We start from the raw sequence: 24,605 nt of genomic DNA on the forward strand, positions 1-24,605 counted from the left end.
GGAAAGCCAAACTATGACAACTCTTCTTAGAAAAATGCACAGGGACTTCCCTGGTGGCGCAGTGGTTAAGAATCCGCCTGCCAATGCAGGGGACACGGGTTCGAGCCCTGGTCCGGGAAGATCCTACATGCCGTGGAGCAATGAAGCCTGTGTGCCACAACTACTGAGCCTGTGCTCTGGAGCCCGTGAGCCACAACTACTGAGCCCATGTGCCACAACTACTGAAGCCCGCGTGCCTAGAGTCCGTGCTCTACAACAAGAGAGGACACCGCAGTGAGAAGCCTGTGCACCACAACAAAGAGTAGCCCCTGCTCATCGCAACTGGAGAAAACCCACGCACAGCGACAAAGACCCAATGAAGCCAAAAATAAATAAATAAAAATAAATTAATAAAAAGAAAAATGCACATAGAAATAGAGTTTTGTGTACTAGTTTAGAGGACGTATGAATTCCCTGAAATTTATTTATGTTGTAAAGGAAGGTGACCAAGGTAAATGTCATATGACCCAAGTTCCATGAAAATTGAATCAGTCCAGGCAGAGTCTAGGAACCTAATATAATCATTAATGGCTCATAGAGTTAGCTGAATTCAGCCAGCTCTCCTCAGAAGTTATTTTTCCTGATCTGCATCAAACTCTGACTTTGTGGGACATAAGAGTAAGTCTGGGACTCTAAAGAAACCCCATGCTTGAAGTCAATAAAAAGAGTATTGTCACTCATTCCTATTGGATTCTCATGGTTTCTTCCCAATCATAGTGCTTTCTGGACACAACTGCAGTGTCCCTATGACCCTTAGATCTTTTCTTGATGTGTTTACAGATGAGCCAGGCATACTATAACTGCAGCTGGTTTCTCCCACTTCCTTCTGGATTCCAATATGGCTCCCTATTCTATTTCATCCTTTTAGGAACCTGTAACCTTTGACATATATTCCTAAGCTCACGCTTGTGTCATATGGAAACTTTATGGCATGCTCTTGTTCTGTAATAATTGGGTAATCCTGATTATCCCAGTTTCTAATCAGCTTCTTAAAGAGAGCTAACGCCCGGGTCACCAACGCCTATTTCCTAAACACAGCACACAATTGCTGCTTAGCTTTGCCCACATATGGGCCAGCACGTGTGATTGTGCACGATTATTTGTCTTATGTACTATTCAATAAGTATGTCTTTGTATACACCTATGAATGTGCTTTGGCAGGTGCGGATGTGGGTGTGGGTGTGTAAGTAATCAGGTCAGTCTTGAAGTCTGAATAATGGATATATGGTATTTGACTTAATTAGTCTCTGTGCATTGTTAGCCTCAGTTTTCGTCTGCCCTCAAATATCAGAGGAAGAATGAGTTCATTTCCTTGAAGTTTATTAACTGTTACCGAAGGCAGAGAAAATTCCATAAAAGAGAAGGTTCCATACAGAGCAAGTGGAAGGGGAGCTCTGAGTTGGTAAGAAAAGATGCTTGGAGTGGGGACTTGGAGTGAAGGATGGAAGGGCAGATCTCCCCTTTCTTTTTCCCTCCATTCCCACAAGGATACTGGATTTTCAGTGGGGGTATCCTGCTCAGCATTCCCTCTCCAAAATGAAACCAGAGAGGGGAAACTTGATACAAAGTAGAGGTAGAAACACCTCACAGCTCCTCTGTTTCTCCATCCAAGGGGATGCCAATATCCACGTTGTAGTCTACAGGCTCCCCGGAGCTCAGCCAGGGAATAGGGGTTCGATTGAAAGAAGGCCTGTTGGAGAGGTTCTGGTTGTAGAGGACTAGGGGTTCACTCAGCAAGGGCCCCAGGTCAAACTTGGGCATCTGGAAGGTCATGCGTTTGGAGGCCTTCTCATATCCACCATAAGGCATTGCTGTCCTGAAAAGGGGACACATTATTTAATTAAAAACCAGAACAAAAGAAAGAGTTTTGTCAGTGAGATGTTACACTGTTTTGAGGATGGGGAAGTCTGTGAATTCTAGTTTCAGATTGCTTCTGCACTCCTTATTCTTATTCTCCCTTAGTACTCCTTTCCCCCTTCTGGTTTGCTTGTTTCCCCAAAGCTAAAAATGAGAAAAGTAGTCTAGTGTGTACTAGATAGAGAGTCTCATGGATAGTTGTGACCCAAGCCAGTCACATTTTCAGAGAAATTTACCCCAAACACTACAGACTCAAGGGTCTGAGGTTACCTTATATTATAATGTAGAGACCCCCCCCTCAAAACCCCTACCCCACCTCCAGTGGATAGTGCGTGCCCTGGATGAGAGGAATTAACATTTCCTGGAAAATCCAGGCACCTTAGGACCAAATGCAAAAGCACTTCTCTAGGGCTTCCCTGTCCTGTTTTCACACAGTCTAGAGAAGCCCAGTTCCAAAAGGATAGGTACTTGAACCTTACTAAAGTAGGGTATAAAGAAATAGAATCTTCAATAGTATAATAACTTGCTGTGGTGCGTAATCTATAAAAATTCTGAATCACTATGTTGTACACCTGAAACTAATATAATGTTGTAAGTCAACTATACTTCAATTAAAAAAAGAAAAGAAAAATAGAATTATACTATAAGGACAGTAATGGAATTGTAACCTTGAATGAAGGGAGCCTCAAGAAGCCTTTAAATGTGTAATATATTATTCCCATTTCACAGTCAAGGCAACCAAGGCTCAGAAGTAGGGTGACTTTCCCACACAGCTAATAACTATGAACTAAAATTCAGATCCTGCCTCCTAGCAAATTTTTCCTTCATCATACCATGCTGTTTCTCTGAGCTAGAGTGGAAAGACCAAAAGCCTTCAATTGCGGCCCCCAAATTCCTCCCATGCCTCCTCATCCTCCTGAAACATTTGAACCAGTCTCCATTCCAACTAAGGGCATGTTGCCATACACTGGAATGCATCAGGTTCCTTCCCCATCCCCCTTACCTGTTGAAGGACTTATACTGAGGGAGATCACCTTTGGCCCCGTGGGCCAGCAGGTTGATGCCAAGTTCCACTTTTTGCTGGGAGTCAACCCCCATGGCTCTCTCCCATGGGGAAATATAGGTCTTGAACACAGAGATATGTTTTCCTTCTCCACCTGCCTGGTCGTCTGGCAGCCATGGGAGAGAAATAATAATAAGTCAAATAATAGCAGTTAGTAGCCAATGGAAGTTAGTCTCAGAGCTCTGCGCTAGAGAAGTTGCTGGGGCCAGGGACCAAAGGTAAAACATCTTGGTAATTGTATAAGGTTTGTGAAATAATGACAGCCTGGAGTCGGATTTGTGATACAAACTGAAAGGCTAGAAAGGTGACTGAGAGACAAGGCTTCTGGGTGGAATAGACACGTCTCTGTATCCTTATGGACCCAGAAAGTCCATCAGGCTATCTCAACAGGCCTCTCCTGCTTCCTACACCCAGTCTAGGCCTCATTCCTGGGGATTTCTCTGCTCTAGAGACCAGACACATTATTCTTGGGTGAGGATACTTGCCTAGTCCTGTCTCGCCAACCCCTGCAGTGCCAGCAGCTCCTCCTCGGCCAGTCTGGCCCCCAGGACCACCTGTACCCCCATATCCAGACCCAGGGCCCTGATGATGGTGATGCTCGTCAGAGCCATACTGTCCGGCAGAGCCACTTCCCCCTGCCTGGCCTCCGCCGCTGCCCTTGCTGTAGGAGAATCCCTGGCCAGCTGTACCCAGCTGTCCCCCAACTGTGGGAAGGAACTTCTGGAAGTGATCCTGAAAAGAAAGGACAAAGTAAGGGGAAGGTTAGCAATGGATACGGGGAATACCATAGCAAGTAGGAGGTGATCAGAGACAATGGACAACCAGAAGACACTGAATCGTCTGAGACTCCCCCGTCCAATAGATGGTTAGCAGATAGCCTGACTGAGAGAAATTAAACTCTCCTTAAGGGATACAACCTCTTTGGCTCAGTTCGAATTACATCTAGGATGGGGGCAACTCATTCTCCGAAATCCCCTTTCCCTCCTTACCAAGGCAGAGGACCAAGAGTTCTGCTCAACTTAGATTTGAAAGATTGGGGCTGGCATGGAGAACCCAGCCTTAAGTTAAAGAACTAGAGAGATCTCTGCTCCTCCCCTGCATCTTGTCTAACAGATAAAAGTCTCTTCTCTCTCTTCCTCTTCCTCTCCCTTTCTCCTCTTGGTGCCTGTTGGACCAGCACTTCCTGACAGTGAAACTGTAGTGGGTAGGGGGAAGGGAAGCCCAAAGGGCAACACTGGATCCATCCCCAAAGCCTAAAAATAACCCTGCCAACTCCTTCAGGAGGCTCTCCTGGCCACCCACCGAACACACCCCCATGCTCCACCCAGTGTAACCAGACACAGGCAGGGAGGAGGGCTTTTGGCCTCCTAAAGTTAGATATGACCGGCTCAGCATTTTTATTCTGCTCCTACATACGGGCCAATGGCAGACACTCCTGCCCCTGGCCCCATGTAGGCATCTATTTTCACTCTCCCCTGGCTGCCCAGGAAAGGTGGAGGGGGAAGAAAGGAAATGGAGACGATCCCCTCCTTCTCAGCTGAAATATCTTGTGCCTGGTCCCTCTCCAATCTCTACTTCTCTTTGGAGAATGATCCTGACTAGGAGACGTAGGACCTTAAAGCATGGTTTCAGTCCCCACATCTGTGGTCCTTATACTGACCCTTTAGATAAAAGAACGGCTCAAGAAGAGATGGCTATAAAAATTCACTCACCTCTTTCTAGGGTTACCAGATTTTGCAAAAAGAAAAAATCACAGGATACCAGTTAAATTTGAATTTCAGATACACAATAATACTTTTTTAGTATAAATATGCCTAAGTATTGCATGGGATATATTTAGATATAAGAGAGTATTCGTCATGTATCTGAAATTCAAATTTAACTCGGTGTCCTGTATTTTTTAATTTAATTTTCATGTCCCAAATATTTCATGGGACACACTTATGTTAAAAAATTATTGTGTATCTGAAATTCAGATTTAACTAAGTGTCTTCAAATTTATTTTCTTTTCTTTTCTTTTTTGGCCATGCTGCGTGGCTTGCAGGATCTTAGTTCCCCAACCAGGGATCGAATCCAGGCCCCTGGCAGTGAGAGCACCAGACCACTGGACCACCAGGGAATTCCCTAAGTGTCTTCAATTTTTTAAAAAAAACTTATGTCCCAAATATTGCATACTTTACTAAAAAATTATCTGTGTATATCTCAACTTTATTTTTTTAAATTGAAGTAGCGTTGATTTACAATATTATATTAGTTTCAGGTATACAACATAGTGATGCAATATTCTTATAGACTATACTCCATTTAAAGGTATTATAAAATATGGGCTTTATTTACTGTGCCATACAATATATCCTCGTAGCTTATTTAGTGTGTATCTCAACTTTAAAATATAGGACTGGGCATCCTGTGTTTTATCTGGTAATCCTATCTTTAATACTTAACCATACTGGGAAGGAGTTTTCTCCTTGAAGGTGTGGACTCCCCACCCTGCCTCACCAGCTCTAAGACACAGATTTAGTTTCAGAGGTGGGCTGTAATTCACCCTGGAGCTATTGGGGGCTCGCTGTATCTGGGGGGTTAATGAGCTTATAAATTAGCTGGGAGGGGAGGTTGGTCATATTTTAGAGACTCGGGCGGGGCCTACCAAGAAGCTGTCAAAAGAGGCACGAGGCTTTGAGAGCAGTAAAGTTACGAACTCACCATTGAGCTGTCAGAGAAGACATCAGGGTGGTTTTCATAGATAAATTTCTCCACCCGCATCTGCCGCAGTTTGAACATCTTGGAGCCCCGGTTAGTGAGCAGCGACAGCTCCTCCAGCATCACATCCCTTGGGACGCTGATCTTCTTGCCCAGGTTCAGGCCCGAGCTCTCCCGTCCACCTTTCAGGGAGGTGGGGAGGCAGAGGCAAGGGAAAGAGGAAAGTAGGGTTTTCTAGCTCCAAATGAAGCCGCCATCCACAACTAATTAAGTGCGTGTGTCCCAGCAGAGATCACTGAGTGAAGCAGATGCTGTCTGTGATGTCTGATCAAATTCTGTCTAGTTTATGAGGGATTTTGATTTCCTGGGTTTGGAGTTGGAGAGAATGCATGGGAAATGGGGTGCAGAGTGGGAGAGTGGGGATACTAGAATGGGGTGAAGACGGTGAATGGGGTAAAAGGTATGGGGTACAGGGCAAAAGAGTAAAGAAACATCATAGATGGAGGTCATTGGGGAAACTGTAGCACGGGGGAAAGCCCAAAGACCACCTCTAAATATATACTCCTATCTTAACTCCTTTGCCTTCTCTTCCCCTCAGTAAACTGGCTGCAAACGGCTTCTAGGTATTGGGAGAGCTCCTCACTTGCTGTACTCCTACCACCCCCAGGAAAAATGCCTGAGCAATTTTCCATTTTAAGTGCCTATACGAGGCTCCTTAGCTCTGGGGAAAGAAGTAAGGAAACTAACCATTTATTGAGACCTTACTCTGTGCCAGTCTCCATCATACATATTTTCTTCTCAAACATACCTCACTGACCTGTGGGTCCTGTTGTCTTGGACCTGTGCTGGGTAACATGGCATGGGTATTACTGTCTCAGATTACAAGGTGAAAAGGGTGGAAGGGTGAGTAGTCAGTGTTGAATTCTTTCTTCCTTTCCCCCTTTCCCCCCACCCCCGCAAACCTCACCCCCACCCCAAATTCCTCTTGTCTCTCCTTATCTCTTCACCTTAAGGCACATATAACCTTATGATACTTCTGGGACTCATGGGCCAGAGATACTCTCAATAAGAAGTCCCACACTAGGTAGGTGCACACATGCCATACCTCCAGTGAGTTCCATGATCAGCTTGCTGGATTTCCGCTTCTTGTTGGGGGCAGGGGTCTCTGAGAGTGGCATTGTGGAGGTGGATGGAGCCTGGATCGGGTGGGAAGGAGGAGGTGAAGGATGGACAGGGACTGGGGTGAGTGTCTACAGTAAGGCACTGCTTAAGGACTTCAGGGAGCAAAATTTCATTCGATTTTTTTAAAGAAATACATATTTCTCTAAAAGGTGAAAAACCATTGCTTTAGGGCTTCTCTTCTTGGGAAGCAGGGCAGAAAATATAGATGCACCCCTTGCCCCTGCCTTCTACCAACCTCTTTTCAGCTGTTTTACATAGAGCTGGTGCAGGGCTTAGGAACACAATATGTGTTAGGGGGGCCTGGGGGTAAAACAAACACATTACTTACAGGTCAGGTAATGCACCCAGGTTTCATTGGTTTGGCATGATTCTAAGTTTTTATTTGTACGGGGCTCCCAGACTGGGATTATCATTGCAAACTCTGGCCTCTCAGTCTTCCCCAAGCCCCAGGGCGGCGGGGCGGGGCGGGTGGGGGGGAGCAGAAAAAATGTTCTGCCAGGGTTGAGGAGATCCAGCCAGAAACATTCTCCATAGGATGGAGAGGTTATTGCCCCTCCACCGGGCCAGCTGGATCATGGCCTGGGAGGTGACAGCAGTGCTCCCACTCTGTTTCAGTCACTCCCCACCCCCCAGACCTGGAGTGGAGAGGGAGGTCAATCTTGATGCATGTCAATTCAGCAATATCATAGCAGTGGGGAATTCAGGGAGGACAGGAACATAATCATAGGATCTGGCAGTGGAGGGGGACAAGCTGGGAAAAGATACAGATTCCAGCCCCTCCTTAACAGAAGTTGGCACTCAGCGAAATGTCTTCTGCTGAGTCCTGTCTCACAACACATCTGCGATTCTACTAGCTTAGTGGGGTCTGCTGAGGCCAGAGTCCAGGAACTGCTAAATAGATTCTCCCTGTACCTCTCTCAGCCCCAACTAGGTTCTTGTTTTCTATCCAGCCTCTCAGACCGCCTTCTCATTCCTCCAGTGCCTCCCCCAACATCTCCAATCCCCCCACCCTCTTGGGCCCTTCTCCTTCCAACTCTCTTTGGCTCCCCTGAACTGGACAACTGGGAATTGAGTACAGATGGAGGAGCTGGGCAGCTCCCCCCAGGATCAAGGGTCACTATTACAGACACAGACACAGCAGTCAGCAGAGTGGGCTCTAGCCCCTCTGACTATAAAGCTGGAGACTTACCGGCTGCTCAAGCGGTGGTCAGCTCTCCCTGGGGTCCAGCAGCTTTGGAGGACTGAGCTGCTGTGACTAGAGAACCTGAGCTGGGCAGGCGTGGGGGCAGCACTGGCAATGGGGGAGGGAGGGTGGTTATTAATAGAGACGATGAGCGCAAGCAGCTCAAATGGCACAGGGGTACTGAGACCCTGGAACCAAGGTCCCATCCTCCTTGCCCAGAGGCTCAGGAAGGGGAGGAAAGGCCTTTAGAATTCTCTCACTAAGCTGTCTGAGCCAAGGATCAGTCTGCCCAGGGACTCCTCTTCTTTGGCACCTCGAGGCTGAGATCCAAAGAAGCACTCAGGGAGAAACTGAAAACTGAGAGGGAGAGAGGAAGCAGGCAGCAAGTGGTGAATAGGAATTTGGAGTGGGAAAGTGAGAACCAGGAGAATGTGTCTGGAGAGCCATTCAGAGACAATCCAGGCTGGAGCTGGAGGGACATGTGGGTGCATTTTGGGGGTTGGGAGGGTTTAAGATGCTATGTTTCGGGGAGGGAATTTCTGTTCACAATGGAACTGCCCTTTGAAAGTTCCTGGATAGGCTGGTCTTTCCTTTGGGAGGGCCAGATTTTGGCAGGATAAGGGACCAAATTAACCAAATCCAGTAGTTAGGCTATCAGGGATGATGTGGGGGAAGACTTGACCAGTTTCTGCCTTTTCATCCCCATTTGCTGTTTGGGAGCTCAGTTTAGCCTGCTCTGCTAGATAGATGTCACTGTTTTTAAAAAAAATTAATTAATTAATTTATTTCTTTTTGGCTGCATCGGGTCTTCGTTGCTGCACGCAGGCTTTAGTTGCGGCGAGCAGGGTCTACTTTTCGTTGTGGTGCGCGGGCTTCTCATTGCGGTGGCTGCTCTTGCTGCGGAGCACGGGCTCTAGGTGCACAGGCTTCAGTGGTTATGGCTCGCGGGCTCTAGAGCGCAGGCTCAGTAGTTGTAGTGCACGGGCTTAGCTGCTCCGTGGCGTGTGGGATCTTCCTGGACCAGGGCTCGAACCCGTGTCCCCTGCATTGACAGGCAGATTCTTAACCACTGAGGCCGCCACCAGGGAAGTCCCAGATGTCACTTCTCCCTGAAGGGGTACACATAGGCTTCTGACCTGCCAGGGCTTTACTCTCTGAGGCTCCTACTTGGGATTTTCTTCAAAGGGAGCACACACCCCATAGGATCTGGACTGTCCCATTCACACTGGTCAAGAGAAGCCTCTGGGAAAGGGCACAAGCTTGAGAGCCCCCTCCAGGGAAACCTGTCATTTGCCCGGCACCTTCCTCAGTAGCTGCGTGAACATCCTGGATCCTTCTCCATCTTCTGCTCAGGTTTTGTAACCAGCTGCTGCACCTCTGCTGTATCCACCACCCTGTTGTGGCTGCCTTAGGAAGTGGCTTTTGTAGTCCCCAGAATACCTTTCTGTCCCTCTGTGAGCTACCCACTCTTCCTGACCATGTCCTTTTCCCATCCTGAACTTTATAGGTTCAGGTTAGGGGCTGAAAGGTCGCCCTGCTCCCCTCTACTTGGCCTCTGCCCAGACCAGTTTAGCCTCCAGATTCCTCATCTTTTGTCCTTTTTCTCCATTCTCTCCTAACCCAAAGAAGCAATTAGATGAAAAAACATAAATAGCAAAAGGTGATTTCATCATCATTACCATCCTCCCCTCAAAAACCAACCAAAATTTTGGTCTCTTACGATTGAGTACCTAAAACTACCTAGTGAATGAAGACAGAATATTTAGCCTAGGCTCTCTGAGCCCTTCCTTTGAAATTCTGAGAGGCTGCATATTTGGGAGAATCAGGGTCATGGGCCTGGTTATTGGCACAAATCTGCCCCCTGCTGGTAAAACTGGGGCAACAGAACTTCCCCTTCTCAGAAGTCTAATTCTAGCCGCCTTTCAGTGCCTTATCTTTTTTATTAGTCTCAATCCATGCTGATTCACCCTCTCTCTCCTTCTTCCCTCTCTCACCCCACCTTCAGCTTCAGCCATTGCTTTCCCTTCATTTCCTCCAGGGTGTTGGGAAATGTTGATGGCGAAAGGCTTAGAGGGCCTTTCCAGATTGTCTAGGTTCTGTAAGCTGAGGCCTCATCTGAGAAGTATGGAGCAGGGGATGGAGAAGGGGAGAATCTGGAGAGAGAGAACTGGGGGAGTGATGGAGGTGGCTACATTGGAGCAGGACAGAATTGGTAGAGAAGAGCAAAAGACCAGGGGGTGAAGGGCAAAACAGTAAAAAATAGGAGGGTAGGAACTGAGAAAAGAGATCAGGAATCAGGAGATCAGGGGAATGAGTTAGAGAAGATGAAGGGGAGACCAGGATTTAGGTATAAAACTAGAAGAGATGACAGCAACAGAAGATATGGGGCATAAGTTTATTCTTGTGCACAAACCAAAGTACTGTGACTCACACTCAATATGCAAAGGAAATTATCAATTTCCAGATCAAGCAGCAAACGTGACTAGTGGTGGTCATGGTGAGAGGGGAGTCCATATCCCTCTAGGATCAGAGATCAGGACCTGAAGCTGCAAAGAAATAAGAACTAGGGTTTGAGGGATGGGGTAGAACTAAAAAGAGGTTTTGGCTCTGGGTGTTTCCCTGCCCTTTCTCAGGTAGTTATGACAAGCTGCAGAAGACAGAGGGACAGATTCAAAGGAGGTAGCACAGATACCTGTCTTTCAACACTCAGCACACACTCTCGCATCCCTCCACCATCATCCCCCTTCACTCTAACAAATACATTCTTCTCCCTCAAATTTCTCCCCAATCCCACTTTTGTACATGATTGGTTTCTTATTATCCAATTTTACTCTCTACCAACACTGTATTCTCCCTCACCATGCTTCTCTCTGAGGCTCGATCAATTTCATTCATTTCTGTTCTGCTCCTGGTTTCTACCTCACTTTCCACATCATGGTTCTTTTCTCCTTTCTGTCTTAAGTTCATGAGACAATGAAGCCAATGATTTGTTCGTTCTCAGAGGACATTTTCTTTCTTTCTTTTCACTTCTTGGATGCTTTGTTGCTCAGCATGGGCCTCTCAAGTTGCTAACTTTCTGAAATCCCAAGGAACAGAATTCTTAGTTCTACTCCTGGTCTAGCTGGTATAACTCAACCCATACAAACTGCCCTGGTCCTTCGAGTCTCCTCATACTCTATGAATTTCACCCAATGCTCTACACCTGCTACAGATGATGATCTTTAACTCTAATGAGTCTCTTTCTCCCCACCAGACAGTCTATGTGAGGATAACTGACTCTTCTTTCATTAGTGCAAGGGTAAGACCCAGATTGGGTCTTTATTTAGACCGCTCCTCTTACTCTTGCCTAAGACAGAAGAGCACATCTGTGTGCACGCACACACTTGCACACACACGCCTAGGAAAATGCCAGCCAAGCTTGGGAAAGAAGAGTGAGGAGCAGCAAGTGATTTCGTGCAAATAGGGGTCAGTTCAGTCCCTTTGCTGCCTGTCTGGTGGTGAGCTTCTTGCCTGAGGTCTCAGTGGTAACTTCTCTGTGTCTTTCTCATTGACTGTTAAAACAAGGCCCACAGAAAAAAGCACAAATGTAGAGAAATGGAGACCAGTGGAGGAGTGTAGGTGAAGAGACAGAGTTAAAGACAGAGATCCAGGCAAGGAACTACAAAGAGAAGCACAGACACCAAAGCAAAGATAGTATTATAGGTTGGAAAGCAGCAGGGAGGTTAGGAGTCAGGAGGAAGCTGGGAGATGGGACACCAACTCCAAAACTTTCTCTGGCAGGAGGGAATTTAGCCTGCAAAGGAGGGGGGGCGGGGGCGGGGGCAGGCGGGTTGGGTAGAAGCAACTTTAGGAACTAGAATATTCCACCTCCCCTTGGTCCTGGGAGCCGTGCCCTGTTCAGTGGTGGCCTGCCCCAGGCCTCCACACATGAGCCTGCAATCCCGTTCTAGTAGCTGAGAACCGGGGCCTGGCTACCTGGAAGCCACAGGAGCTGGGGGAGGCCCCAAGACCCCTGGGAGACTCTGGAGGAGGGGCTGGGCTAAGGACAGGGGCTGAGGCCTGCTCTGCCCTCCAGATGGGCTCATCCAATGTAGTGGCTGCTCGGGGGGCAAGCACAGTGGGTGCCAGGGGCTCTGCAGTGGGCTGGGGCGCTGGAGTCGAAAATCGGCGGATCTCCTGGACTCGGGCAGTTCTGGGAGGCACTGAGGAGGTGGGTCCAGGAGTCGGGGGAACCTCATCAAAACAGAACATGGCACTTTTAAGTTGGTAGGGCTGGTGCCGCATGAAATCCAAAGCCTTAATGCCCTGCTTGGGGGCTGCCCGAGGCCCTTGGGATTGGATCTTACTAGGGAGAGTTCGGGCAGCTTGGGGGAAAAAGGGTGAGAGCAGTGGGTTGTAAGCAATTGGAGGTGGGGCACGGATATTGGGTGAATATTTCCAGGAAGGGGGCAGGGAGGGGGTAGGAGAAGGGCTTCTGGGCCGCGGGCCAAGGCCAGGACCAGGTGCTTCCACCACATACCTGTCCGCTCGGCTCTGACGCTTGGCAAACAGCTCCCCACCCCTGCCCTGAAGCCTTGGTGGTTCAGGGATTCCAGCCGAAAGGGCCGCCCCATTCACTAACTCATCGAGGAACCCTCGAGAAGGGGGCTTGGGAGCCACTGGGGGTGGAGTCTTAGGAGTCGCAGGGGGTGGGGTCTTGGGAGCCATTGGAGGCGGGGTTTTAGCTGTCACGTGAGGCAACGTCTTGTAACTCCTGCCCCCTGGTGGCTGCATGAAGTTGCAGGCTTCAGCCCCGAGGCTCAGGGCATCCTCCTCTGGACAAGATTCCGCACCCCCAGCCCGGGGTTTTTCATCCAGGTTCTGCACCAACGATAGCAGCTCCGGGTTGGGCGAGTTCTTCGTCTCCTCATTTCCCGGTCGGAACATCTGCTTTCGGGTCCCCCGACGCCGGGCCTCCTGGAGGATGCCGGTGCGAGCAGCTGGCACGGAGATACGCTTCTCCCGAGCGCTGGAGGGCTCAGGGGCTGCGGGGCCAGGGGCGGGGGCCTCTGGGCGTGCAGCAGGTCGCAGAGGCGCCGATAGGAAGATAGAAGCGGTGGAGGTCATGGCAGCTCCGCTAGAGGGGGCGGGGGGCTCTGGGGCTCCGCCTGGCGTAACAGGACGATTGGGGGCGGGGATGTATAGGGAGCTGGTGGCCGTCACGGGGCCGGAGGAGCGTGGGGTGCTGGGGGAACCGGGGGTTGACACGTGGCTGGGAACCCCTGAAGAGAAGCTGGGCAGAGGAGTGGTCCCCTGCGGAGAGGACAGGAAAGGCGGTGGGACGGCGCTGAGGCCTCCCAGGCTCTCATTTGCCCTCTTGGGAGCCAGGGGCCGGAAAATAACCGAGGTGGTACCTGGCCGCTGCCCTTGTAAGCCCGGAGTAAACGGCCTGGCTGACCGGTTAAAGATGCTTGGAGCTGGGGTAGAGGCTCCACCGCTAGGGAGGAAAGGTCTGGGGCTGGCTGCAGGGGCCGGCGAAGGGCTGGATGGCAGCACAGCCGCCTCTGGCGGAGCGTTTTGTGCCCGAGGTGGTGACTGCAGGCCCTGCCCGTTGAGCGTGGCGGCTGGACCATCCCCGGCCGGCTCCTGGGTGCTGGAGTCTGCGCGCTGGCGCTGCTGTGCAAAGAGTTGGGCCCCTCGCCCAGAGGCCTCACTCAGCTGCCCTCCCAGCCCCGGGCCCTGGCCCTCTGCTGCGCCTGAGCTCGGCCTGGCCAGCTCCATGTCCAGGTAGGGGCTGTCCCAGTCTGACTGGTTGGTGAGGCTGCGGGCGTCGGAGAAGGCCTCTTCGTCCAGCTCGGACTCACTAGTCGGAGGGACGCCGTCCTCCTCCCCAGCGCCTGTCCCCGCGGCAGCCCCAAAGCTCACTAGGGTGTACTTCTTGGCTCTCTGCCGACGTTTCTTAAACATCAGTACCCCCTTCGAGTGGGGGTTGGGGGCTGCGGTTAGCAGGGATGCAATCTTCCGGCATTTGGTCTTGGCCTCCTTCACACTTCTCTCTTGGAGGCTCTCTGCCCTTTGCAGTTCTGAGGAGAGGAGGAGAGAATGGTCAGTGAGCATCTTCTGTTCCCCAAGGCTCTCACCCGTCCCCCGCCCCCCCAGCCAGCTCCCTCAGGCCTCCCACCTCTGGTCTTTTCACTGGCCTGACCCACAAGGTCTCTCCTGCCTTTGGCAAAGTCCTCTAACTTGGGGCCAGAGTGGAGGTGAAAGGTGAAACCAAGGACAGTTGAAGGGAAGGCAGAGGGTAGTTGGCTGCCCTGACACCACTCTGACCACAGCTCTCCTCCTATCCTCTCTTCCCTCCTATCTTTCAGGAGATTGCTCTTACCCACACCACACGCATGCCTCCCCTGCTTCCCTCCATTCCTGGCTGGCAATGCGAGGCTGAGGTAGAAGGGGGTTTACTTCCCATGGCAGGCAAGGACATGAAGCAGGTCCCAGGGTAAGAAAAAATAAGAAGGGGCACTTTTCTCCCACCAAAGAGACCCTGTTAGGGGACTTCTCAGAAAGTTTGGGACTTATCCCCTCTTCCTACCCCTTACCCTATAATAAGGACACAAAGGATCCTTAGCAATGAGGATCTTCATTCATAATTCCACTATCATCATGTGATCCACATCATATACATCCAGAGAAATAACTCCCACCACACATCACTTCAACAAGAATATGGCTCTAGGGAGAGGTGGCTATGGGCATATTTTCTCATCTGTACTTTTCTCTTTCATCCCCATATACTCTAGCTTATATACATCCTAGTTCATATACACATGTATAAATACACGTGTCCACACAAAAACATACATGCATACTCAAGGTGGCCCTTCTTCCCAGAATTCCCCTAGCAGAGACACTGTCACTAACAGTTGGGGCAAAATTTAAGTGCCTTCTAAATCCAAGGTGCTCCTCTGTGCCTCAAACCCCTGCTACTCACAGGCAGGGATGGCTTCAGATCTGAGATGCAGGAAAAGCCAGAGTGCTGCTCTCCAAGGAAAGCTTCCAGATCTTTAGGATATCTCAAAGTCACCAGTTGATACAGTCTCCTTTCCCCCAAGCTGAGGGTGGGAGTGGGGTGGGCTTCTTTGACAGTCAGAGCTGCCCCCTATTTTCCAAGCCTTCTGGGTAGAGAGCTCAGGTAGACACTACCAGGCAGGCACGCAAGCACTGTGTGCTAAGGGGAGCCAGGACAGGGTTTCCCATGCCATGTGGGGCCTGGGAGGTGGAGCCAGGAAATGGGAACGCTGCCCTGCTGCTAGGACCCTGACTCGGACACAGATACTCTCCGATCCATGATCCCTTGTTCCTCCTGAAAAATTCCTGAAATTCCATCTACGTTCCACTCAAGATATCAAAGCTCCCTTCTGATTAGGGCTCTCATTCCACCCATTCCAACGTTCATACCACACAATAGTACTGTGGACTAGAGATAGGCACTGGAGTCATAGTTTAGTTCAGATTTTTGGTTCTTGGGAGAGTTACTTCATCTCACTGAAGTTCAGTTTCCTCATCTGTAAAGAAGGATGATAACATAACGTCTACCTCATAGGGTTGCTATGAGGTTTAAGTGAGATAATGTAGGTAAATTTAGCATTTAACGTAAGCCCCACTGTGAGTAATTATTACTATCAAAGCTTTCTTGACACTAGCTGCACATGTATCCAGACACTTTCTTGTTCACTCATATCTTCTCCCACGGACTCCCACATACATGCTTTCATGTATTCATAGATTACTCACACTTCTCTCTCACACATACACCCTCTCTCCATGAGTTTTCCATTGCTCATGTGGTCACAAACCCCTTTGACATGTGGCCATAGCATCAGCCCATTCTGAGAAAAGGGCAGTGAAACTCCTAAGAAAAGAAGGAAGAGGAAGGAAAAAAAGGAGGAGGGGGTAAGGGAGTAAGACCTTTCCCAAAGACCTCCCTTCCCAAACTGTTGATGTAGTCCCCTCCATTCTAGATTCCAGAACTCTCTTGGCTGTGGGAGGGTAGTACCTGCATAGAACGGGTCCTGGAGCTCAGGAACTGGGCTTGGGGCTTTGTCGCAACTGGCTTGGCTGAGAGGCTCTTGGCTGACGGGCTCAAAAGTCTCCATGCCGAGAAAGGCAGTGTTGGCTGGAGCAGGACCAGTTTGAGCCACCCCCCACGCCTTTTAAAGCCCCTTTGTCTTATCCCCAGAGCTGGCAGCTGAATGAGCTCACTGTGCTATTTTTGGAGCCTGGCCCCCTCCCTTCTCTGGGCTGCCCCACAAGCCCTGGTATGATGGACATGGGCACCTGCCTACCCTTTCCCCTACCCCACCACACTGGACAATGAGGTCTTCTTGGCTAAAAATATCCCTGAGCTACTCACTAACTACAGTCTCACCCAGCATGATGGGGAAGGGAGAGGGTGCTAAAATGAGAATTGGGGATAAGCATGAGATCGTGGGTGTGCATCTGGAATTTCTTTGTGGGACATGGGACACTCTCAGGGATGTCAGATGGTAAACTGTCACGTCCTTAGCGTCTATTCCAGACTTAGAGGCACAAAATACTACGGATCAGGAATCAGAATGGTGGAGGGGAGGAACGAGAGATGAGAACTAGAGGGGTAACCCTGAGATTTCCAAGGTGACAAGAAAGGTCTCTAGAGGAGGGGTATGGGAGGCATAGACAGGGAGAAAGTTCACTCTTAGACTTTGTTCTGTAGCTCACATCAAAAATAGTAAAGAGCCTGAGATAAGTGGAAGTGGCTTTTTCTGCCGGGGCCTACATTCTCGCCTAAGATAAGAAGCCAAAGATCCCTCCCTCCACCACTTCCTAGAGATCTCGTGACTATTCCATAGCCTCCCAGTCCCCAGGAATCCTAATGGAACTAGCAATGTCAAAGGTAGCTCTGTTGCTGTGCCTGCAGTTAACACTGAAGAGTCACTGTATCCCTGTCCTGCTTCCAGATACTCCCCTGACCCATGTCTGCATTCTGCCCTCACCCCGTCTGACGCCTAGCAAAATCATGGCAACGACAAGCAAACCCTTCATCAATTCATGTCCCTTTCCAACTTCCCTACTTATCCTGTTCCTGGGTTGGCTTGAGCCCCCTGTACTTTTTTGTCACTCTAGTTCAAACAGCAAAACTAATGGGGATCGTGAGAATAATTATTTTCCCCTCCTATCCATGACTCTTCTCCACCTGTCCCCAAGACTGTATCCAAGGGAAGCATAAGGTAGGTGGAATGTATCGTTATGGAGGGTTAGATTTAGGGCTCAGACTGAAGGATCCTGACTAAGGAAAAGGAGTTCAGGCACTCACTGGCTTGTTTGGCCTTCTGAGTATAGGTGGTAGTCAGATCTTCTGCCACTGGGTGGGGAACAGGCCCCACCATAGGAATGAGATGAGGGCCAGGCCGGAGGGGGCCATGGGGCAACAGCAGGGCCTCAGCCGGGGGTGGCTGAAGGGTTGTCCCGTCCTCCCAAGATGGGGAGCTCACGCGGCTGTCATCCTGGCTGGGAGGGCCAAGGACACCAGGTGCTGGCTCTGCGGGGCTGTCAGACAGGTAGACCTCGTCAGGTGGGGCTCCTGGAGGGGTGGGCCTTGTTGGGCCTCGGCGGCGGGGTCGGCGGGGCTTTTCCTGGGTGGCTGGGCCATCAGCATCACTGTCTGTCTCTCCATAGTAAGCCTCACTGTCAGGGGGAGAGAGGAGGCTCCCAGGCTGGAGAGGCTGGGGAACTGGAGCACCAGGGGGCTCAGGACTCAGCGGAGACAAGGGTGACAGTGCCTGAAGCTCACCAGGGGATGGAGATCGCACAGGCCCCTCGTCCTCTACCCTGGATGGAAAAGAGGACAGAACTTGAGAAATGAGCTGGATGACTGAGAGCTAGAGACATCTGGAGGAGATGGGAGAAGGATGTAAGGGGAGAGAGGGGACTGGCATGTAGGTGAAATGGATAGGCTGGGAAGAGTGGAGATCTGAAGATGAACTGGTAGGCAGATCTGCTTGGCAGGCTTTGACTGGAAGTGGGTTTAAAGACAGATGTGATGATAAATAGACAGGCAAGGGGCCTAAATAGGCCCACGCACCCACATTCAAGTGCTTTGGGAGGCATACACAAACATCTGTACTCCAGCACAGATACACAAGCAGAAGTGGGTACTTGTCAGTAGCTGAAGTTAGGCCAGTGAGACACAGCGCTGAGACAGGCGATGGAAGCCCTGGACTAGGGGGATGGGTGTAGGCTGGGGTGGGAGGGGTCCATACCGTCGCACAGTGAGGACAAGCTGATTCCCTGAGTCATCGATGAGGCTCATGGCTCTGGCATGAGAGAGGCTGGTGCAGGAAACCCCATTGACGGCCAAAAGCTGATCCCTTTCCCGGAGTCCTGCTCTGCCAGCCTGGCTCCGTCTTCGGATCTGAGAAGGTGTTGGAGGAGAGACTGTAGGTGAGGGAGGGCTCCAAGGGGGGAATAGAATGAAAGGAGTTAGGACAGAAGGGACCGGTGTGTGGATGGAATTTTACTTTACAGGGTAAGAAAGGATGGGGAGGGACAAGGGGTGACAGTTAAGGGGGGGTCAATCTAGAGGGAAGAAGGTACAGATTTGAGAGAATAACACATCCTTTAAAGGGAGGTAGGGTAATCACTGAATGAAAAAGATGGGGAAAACTGCAAGGGGGGACGGGACGTACTATTGTAGAAACGGTGGTTATCCCCTCAAGATTTTCCTCCAAAGGAGATATCTATGCTAGCCAACAGTTCTCTTCTAGTCCTTGGAGTCCTAGGCACCATTATCTACACAGTCAAGATTTTAGAACAGTACTCCAGATTGGAGGGAGTCCAGCAGATTCTGAAGGATTGCGATTGTGTATGTATATGTGTGCCGGGTGTGCACACACATGTACATATGTTAAAGTAATAATAGTAATAGTGGCTATCATTTATTGAGTGCTTACTAAATGTTAGGCACAGTGCCAAGCACTCTACATGTTTTATTGAATTTAATCCTTAGAAGTTAGTACCTATGGAGTAGGTACTATCATTACCTACATTTTACAGTTGAGAAAATTAAACCTGTGCTATGAAACCAAAATGGTAACAACTTCATCTGACAGGTCCTATCTTGCCATAACCCTCCTAGCCCTAAAAAAAGTCTTGCCTAGTGAGAGAAGGGATCTGGCGTAGGGAAAGAGGGGGACTGAAGGCTGGGGCAGGGGCAGGGCAGGGCTGGGCTGGGCTGGGCTGAGTGAGAGCCTCAGATCGTCACACACCAATTTAGTTAGAGAGAAATTACAACCTTCGCTACATTCCTGGAGTTTGGAGCAGAGGCACAGACCCAGGAGAGCAAAGACTGGATGGCCAGCCCTGGGCCTCTGCTCCTATGTTGCCAGCCCTGGACCTCTGCTTCTATGAAATTGAGGCACAGTCTTCCTTTTTTCTCTGCTCCCAGAAACCAGGAACTCCCTTTTCTAATAGCCCGCCACAAGAAGGCTGTGCTCAGACACTACTCCCCCCGTCAGATCTGAGCATGCTTCCTCAGCCACCTACCCACCCCCACTCCACTTCTTCACAGCCTCCCACTTCTCCCCCCACAGGCCACCACATGACTCTTCCCAAGTTCCCTTGGGTTCCCCTTTCCCTGAAACCTCAATATAGGCTCCCTTACCTTGGATACCTGTAAAGGTTTCCTCTGCTCGGCCCCCCCCTGAAGTCGGAAGCCCCAGGGGGCTCCCCCAGACAGTGTGACCAGCACCTCCTCCTCAGCACCCATCTCTCAGCTTGGCCTATGGCCCTCGGAGTTTGGACAGTGTCCCAGGGAGAGAAGTCGAGGTGCTGGTACCCCGTCCGGCCTGTCTGGCTGTCCTGCTTCTGCTGCCCTAGGCCTTCCACCCCACACCACACACCACAGGCAGGCAACTTGGCCCTGAGATCAGTACAGTCCAGCACACATGTCCTGTCAATCGAAGCTGTGCTCAAAATAGTTACCGGCTGTACTCCCCTCCCTCCCTGAGCTGTATTACTCCCAGAGCTAATTATAGTGAAAACTTCTGCCCTCCCCTGTCTCCCATTCTCCTGCATGGGCTTTTTACTCAGGACACAGAGTACTAGCTCTGTGGGCTCTATAACTAATGTACATCCTTTCAGGGACTGTGCCTTCCCTGATAGGACCATGGACTAATCCCAACTGCTCTCCTCCAAAGCTTATTCAAAAGTGGCAGCAGCAGGGGCTTCAATTCCTGAGCAAGGAATGGCTGGGTTTGTCCCACAAGATTGCAAGATCCCCAGAAAAGAGTGCCCCTTTGCTGTATGAATTAACCTATTAATCAAAGTGGAGATTCATATCCCACTGCAGTGCTGGGTGCAATGTAGAGGAACTCTGTTCAGCCTGCTCCAGCTGAAGTGTTGCCTGTTCCATAAAGCTTTTCCTGCCCATCTCCTGACTCCCTACCTATAGAATTAATCCTTCCTTCCTCTGGGCAAAATATGTATCTTGTTCGTATTTCTATTATTGTAGTTTTCAGCCAATATTACGGTTTGTTTATATGCCTGTCTCCCTCCTAGATTGTGAGAAACTTGAAGGCAAGGACTGTGTGTAACAGCCAATCAACAGCCCACAGAGCAATGACTGATGTAACAGGTGCTCGTTGTTTGGTGAAATAAATTACCTCTTACAACACATAGTTGATCATGGAAAGGTGGGTACAAATAGGTGTGCATAAACATGCCAACCCCTGTTAATAATAAAATATTTAGTTATTTTTAGGTTTCCATTACATGAATATGCCCTATGTCAAGAGATCTCTTTCTTTTAAAAAACAAAGTATTATGGTGCTGTAATTATTAAAGGCTACAGAGGTCCCTGGAATAGCTGCTCTGATAGCATGCTAAATGCTGTTTGCCTTGGTGTTTGATGTAGTCATAGAAAGCACTTGGAATTTAGAGTCAGAACTGGACTTGGATTCTTGTTCTATCATTTATTAGCTGTGTGACCTTGGGCAGTTACTTGACCTCATCAGTAAAAAGAGTATCTAAATATCCATTCATTCACTATTCAAACATTTATTGAGTGCTAGCTACATGTAAGCCATTGTGCTATACCAGTGGCTTTCAGTTAACCCTGCACATTGGAATCAATTAAGTGCATGTTGGAATCACCTGGAAAACTTTTAAAGCTACTGGTTCCCTAAAATAGGACTGTGTATATGATTAGATGATGTGTAATGACATTTTACATATTACATAAATTTATACATTATACAAATACTTTATACACACACACACACACACACACACACACACACACACACATTCTCAGGCCCCTCAGCCTTAGGGATTCTAATTTTATTGGCCTAATAGCTGGTATGGCCATTTTATTTTTAGTTAGTTAGTTAGTTATTTTGGCATGGCCAGTTTAAAAAGCACTGCAGGTGATTCTAATGCACAGCCAAGATTGAGAACCAGAGTGGGGATACAGAAACCAATAAAATGCAACATATCAGCCTCTATTCTCAAGAAACTATGAATTTAAACTCTGCTACTTACTCGGAGTGCAACATTTAAGCAAGACAGAGGATACCTACTTTCCTATGCTGACATGTGTTAAATGGGATAAATTATGCGAAAATACTTCGCAGAGGGCCCAGCTTATGGCAATTGCTCAACAAATGTTAGCTGAATTTGGCAAATTACTAATCTAGACTAGTGGGTCTCAATCTTCAGTGTGCAATGGAATTGTCTAGAGGGCCATAGCTTGCTGGGCCCCACCTGCAGAATTTCTGATTCAATATGCCTAGGGTGGGTCTGAAATTTGTAACAGGTTTCCCAGGTGAAACTGGTACTGTTGATCCCAGGATCACAGTTTGAGAAACACTGACCTCCACTATACACTCCTGAGGACAGGAAAAATCTGCCTGTTCACTAAAACGTGCTCAATGCCTAATAACAGATTCCAGCAAAGACTAGAAGTGCAATTTTTTCAATGAATGAACCACTTTGTGCCTCGGAATAACTAAAATTTACTGTGCACAATATGAGAGCAAGAACTTTTCCCCGCATTGGTCATAAAATTCTTCATTTAATGTTATTTTCCCTTTAAATGCTTCCTTTACACCACTGCTCTTTTTCCCCATTTCTTTTCTTCCTTATTAAAAAAAAACTTTTATTTTAAAATGAAGTGTACATAATACATATGAACTATTTGAAAATAACAATAATGTAAATATCCATGTGAATATTAAGAAATAGAACACTATTAATATTATTGATGCTCCATTATGTTCCTCCCAATTATACTTTTCTCTTTCCCTCCCCCGAGGTAACCAACAGCCTGAGTTTTGTTACTTTGGTTTTTTTTTTGTTTGTTTCTTGTTTTTTTGGCCCCAGGCCGGGCTGCTTGCAGGATCTTAGTTGCCAGACCAGGGACTGAAACCAAGCCCTCCAGCAGTGAAAGCGTGGAGTCCTAACCACTAGACTGCCAGGGAATTCCCACTTTTTCTTTATAGCTTTATCATACGTGTATGTAATTACAAAACCTTATTTAAATTGGCAAAGAACTTTTGTTTGTTCACTACTGTATTCCCGGACCCAAGAACATGGCTTGGAACACAACAATGCTTAAAAAATAATTATTAAATGAAAGGATTATTGAAAGGATTAAATGAGGTTATGTATATTTTAAAAACTCCTACAAATATTAGCTACAATATTGTTATTATTAAATGGGGTAATAATAATTACTCCAGGAACTGTAGCTCTTCCAACAGGCTGGGGGCATTCTAAGAGTAGAGATATCAGGCTGTGGCAGTGCTCTGCATCTAAACCAAGGCGCTCTATAAAAACGGTTAATAACGGCTGACCTTTACTGAGCACTTACTACGGTGCCAGGCAGTCTTTGTGACCTAATCCCATACTCTCAACAAGTTTTTAGAAGGGCATTCATATTCTCTTCATTTTACAAATGAAAGAAACTGAGGCCGAGATTAAGTTGCCCAAGCTAGGGAACTGCAGAGCCAGAACTTGAACACATGACCCCAGAAAGCAGAATTAGTGCCCTTTAACGTTACAGGGTTCTAAGGGAATTCCCTGGTGGTCCAATGGTTAGGACTCTGCACTTTCACTGCCCGGTGCACGGGTTGGATCCCTGGTCAGGGAACTAAGATCCTGCAAGCCCCATGGGTCAGCCAAAATAAATAAATTTTAAAAAGATGTATTACATCAGAATAATTATATTAAAAAAAATTTGTACGTTCTGCTCCGCAAATCTCAAGACCGGCAAAGGTCATGGGTGAGAACCTCCAAGACGGAAATCAATGGGGCCAGGGGTCAGCAGGAAATCGCTACAGGACTCTAAATCAGAGGTTTCTAATATGTCATAAGAAGGAGAGTTACTAAACATAGTTCAATCGCATCTCAGCTGGTGGGACCATAAGGTTACCAGGACATCTGGGCAAAACAAAAACAAAAACAAAAACGGAAATGCATAAGAAACTGCGGAGCCCCTAGGGGGCGGCCATGACGAGAAGGGAAAGTAGCGCATGCGCGGCATCCGGGTTCCTCGGCGCGTGCTTACTGCAGACGTGGCAGAAGGAGTGGCCTTGGAGCGTGGGGGTGGAACTTCCGGGGGCGACGCGCCGGCCCCCTCGGAACCGGAAGTGGAGCCTGGGAGCCTTGACGTTAGGAACGAAGTCGAACCTGGATCTGGAGCCGGGTGAGGAGTGGCTTCGGGAGGTTGGTGGGTAGGAAAGCAGAGGAGAGGCCGGGGTATCACTGGCCAGATCGGGGTCCTGTCTGAGAAGGAAGGGAGGGGCCCGGGGGCGGGGCCCGGGGAGAGACCCTCACCTCATGCATCCACAATCCAGAATCAGTCCTAGACCCTCCCTTCTCTCCTCCCGGCCCAGATTCCGGCTCCCGCTTCCTGCCCTGAGCCTGTTGAAGGGCGCAAGACGCTCGATCTCCTACTTAGTGGAAGTCTCTCTCATCGCGGCCCGAGAAGCTGGCTTGGCTTCTCGGTCTTGATCCCCGGCGCTCCCAGCCTCCACAGCTCGACTACTTTCAGAGTTCTAGGAAGCTTGCCCCGCCTCCTGGGTTGTCACCCTCGACTGTCCACCCAGAGTGGAGTTGAAACTTGAGCCTGACTCCAAACTCTTGGGTGTGTTTGAGGGGATTATTTCCTCGAGAAGAAGCTCCTTTCCTACCATCCCCACCCCCACACTGACTTTAGGAAAATAAGAGGAGGACATCTGTCAAGTTTAATGTAGTGACCTGTGCGAGGTTTAGGATTTGGAAGAACAGCTCCTGAGATGGCTTTGAATTTAAAGAGTTCTAGTCCAAGAGCAGCTCAGCTTTTCTGTAGTCAAGATGGCCCTACCTAGCAAAGGGGAGAGACCCATTGTTCCATTGCAGTAGCTGTGAGCTCTTATGCTTCCTGGGTCCCTTCTGTCTATAGGATAGTTGGAATGATCAGGCTATGAAGAGTAGATGTGATCAGATAGTCCTGTTCTTGGAAGGACCTTGGAAAGGCTCTCCAATTTATTCCTTTGTTGCTGGGCAAGATTGTAATAATTTTGGTGG

General features: G+C 48.9%; 3 protein-coding genes across 9 annotated transcripts in view; 1 reads left to right on the plus strand and 2 right to left on the minus strand.

Moving 5' to 3' along the window:
* Positions 1–1,342: 1,342 nt before the first annotated feature.
* MYOZ1 (myozenin 1) lies at positions 1,343–12,664 on the minus strand. Of its 2 annotated transcripts, XM_068547852.1 has the most exons (7): positions 12,544–12,566; positions 8,031–8,132; positions 6,765–6,855; positions 5,663–5,841; positions 3,445–3,691; positions 2,900–3,065; positions 1,343–1,855 (listed from the first exon to the last, which is right to left on the minus strand). In XM_068547852.1, exons 3-7 carry the CDS (start codon positions 6,835–6,837, stop codon positions 1,624–1,626), a joined length of 897 nt encoding a protein of 298 aa, XP_068403953.1. In that variant the 5' UTR covers positions 6,838–6,855; positions 8,031–8,132; positions 12,544–12,566; the 3' UTR covers positions 1,343–1,623. The 2 variants fall into 2 exon arrangements, with proteins under 2 accessions (XP_068403953.1, XP_068403952.1); XM_068547851.1 differs by lacking the exon at positions 8,031–8,132 and having other exon boundaries at positions 12,544–12,664.
* On the minus strand, positions 10,406–24,074 carry SYNPO2L (synaptopodin 2 like). Of its 3 annotated transcripts, none has more exons than XM_068547846.1 (4): positions 23,874–24,074; positions 18,302–18,453; positions 17,356–17,870; positions 10,406–14,086 (listed from the first exon to the last, which is right to left on the minus strand). In XM_068547846.1, the coding sequence occupies exons 1-4, from the start codon at positions 23,880–23,882 to the stop codon at positions 11,922–11,924; spliced, it is 2,841 nt and encodes a 946-aa protein (XP_068403947.1). In that variant the 5' UTR covers positions 23,883–24,074; the 3' UTR covers positions 10,406–11,921. The 3 variants fall into 3 exon arrangements, with proteins under 3 accessions (XP_068403947.1, XP_068403949.1, XP_068403948.1); XM_068547848.1 differs by lacking the exon at positions 23,874–24,074 and adding an exon at positions 19,702–19,859; XM_068547847.1 differs by lacking the exons at positions 17,356–17,870; positions 18,302–18,453; positions 23,874–24,074 and adding an exon at positions 16,060–16,250.
* SEC24C (SEC24 homolog C, COPII coat complex component) overlaps positions 12,817–24,605 on the plus strand; it is a 37,310-nt gene continuing 25,521 nt past the window's right edge. Inside the window, exons 1-2 of one of the 4 annotated variants that reach the window (XM_068547842.1) lie at positions 18,385–18,482; positions 20,598–20,731. The gene's annotated coding sequence lies outside the window, so the exon portion shown is untranslated. Of the gene's footprint in view, positions 12,994–18,384; positions 18,483–20,597; positions 20,732–23,639; positions 23,743–24,605 lie in introns of those variants that run through there. The other 3 variants (XM_068547843.1, XM_068547844.1, XM_068547841.1) reach the window with 3 other exon arrangements.

The sequence above is a fragment of the Eschrichtius robustus genome, chromosome 7, assembly GCF_028021215.1.
Source record: "Eschrichtius robustus isolate mEscRob2 chromosome 7, mEscRob2.pri, whole genome shotgun sequence".
In the NCBI taxonomy this organism is placed as follows: domain Eukaryota; kingdom Metazoa; phylum Chordata; class Mammalia; order Artiodactyla; family Eschrichtiidae; genus Eschrichtius; species Eschrichtius robustus.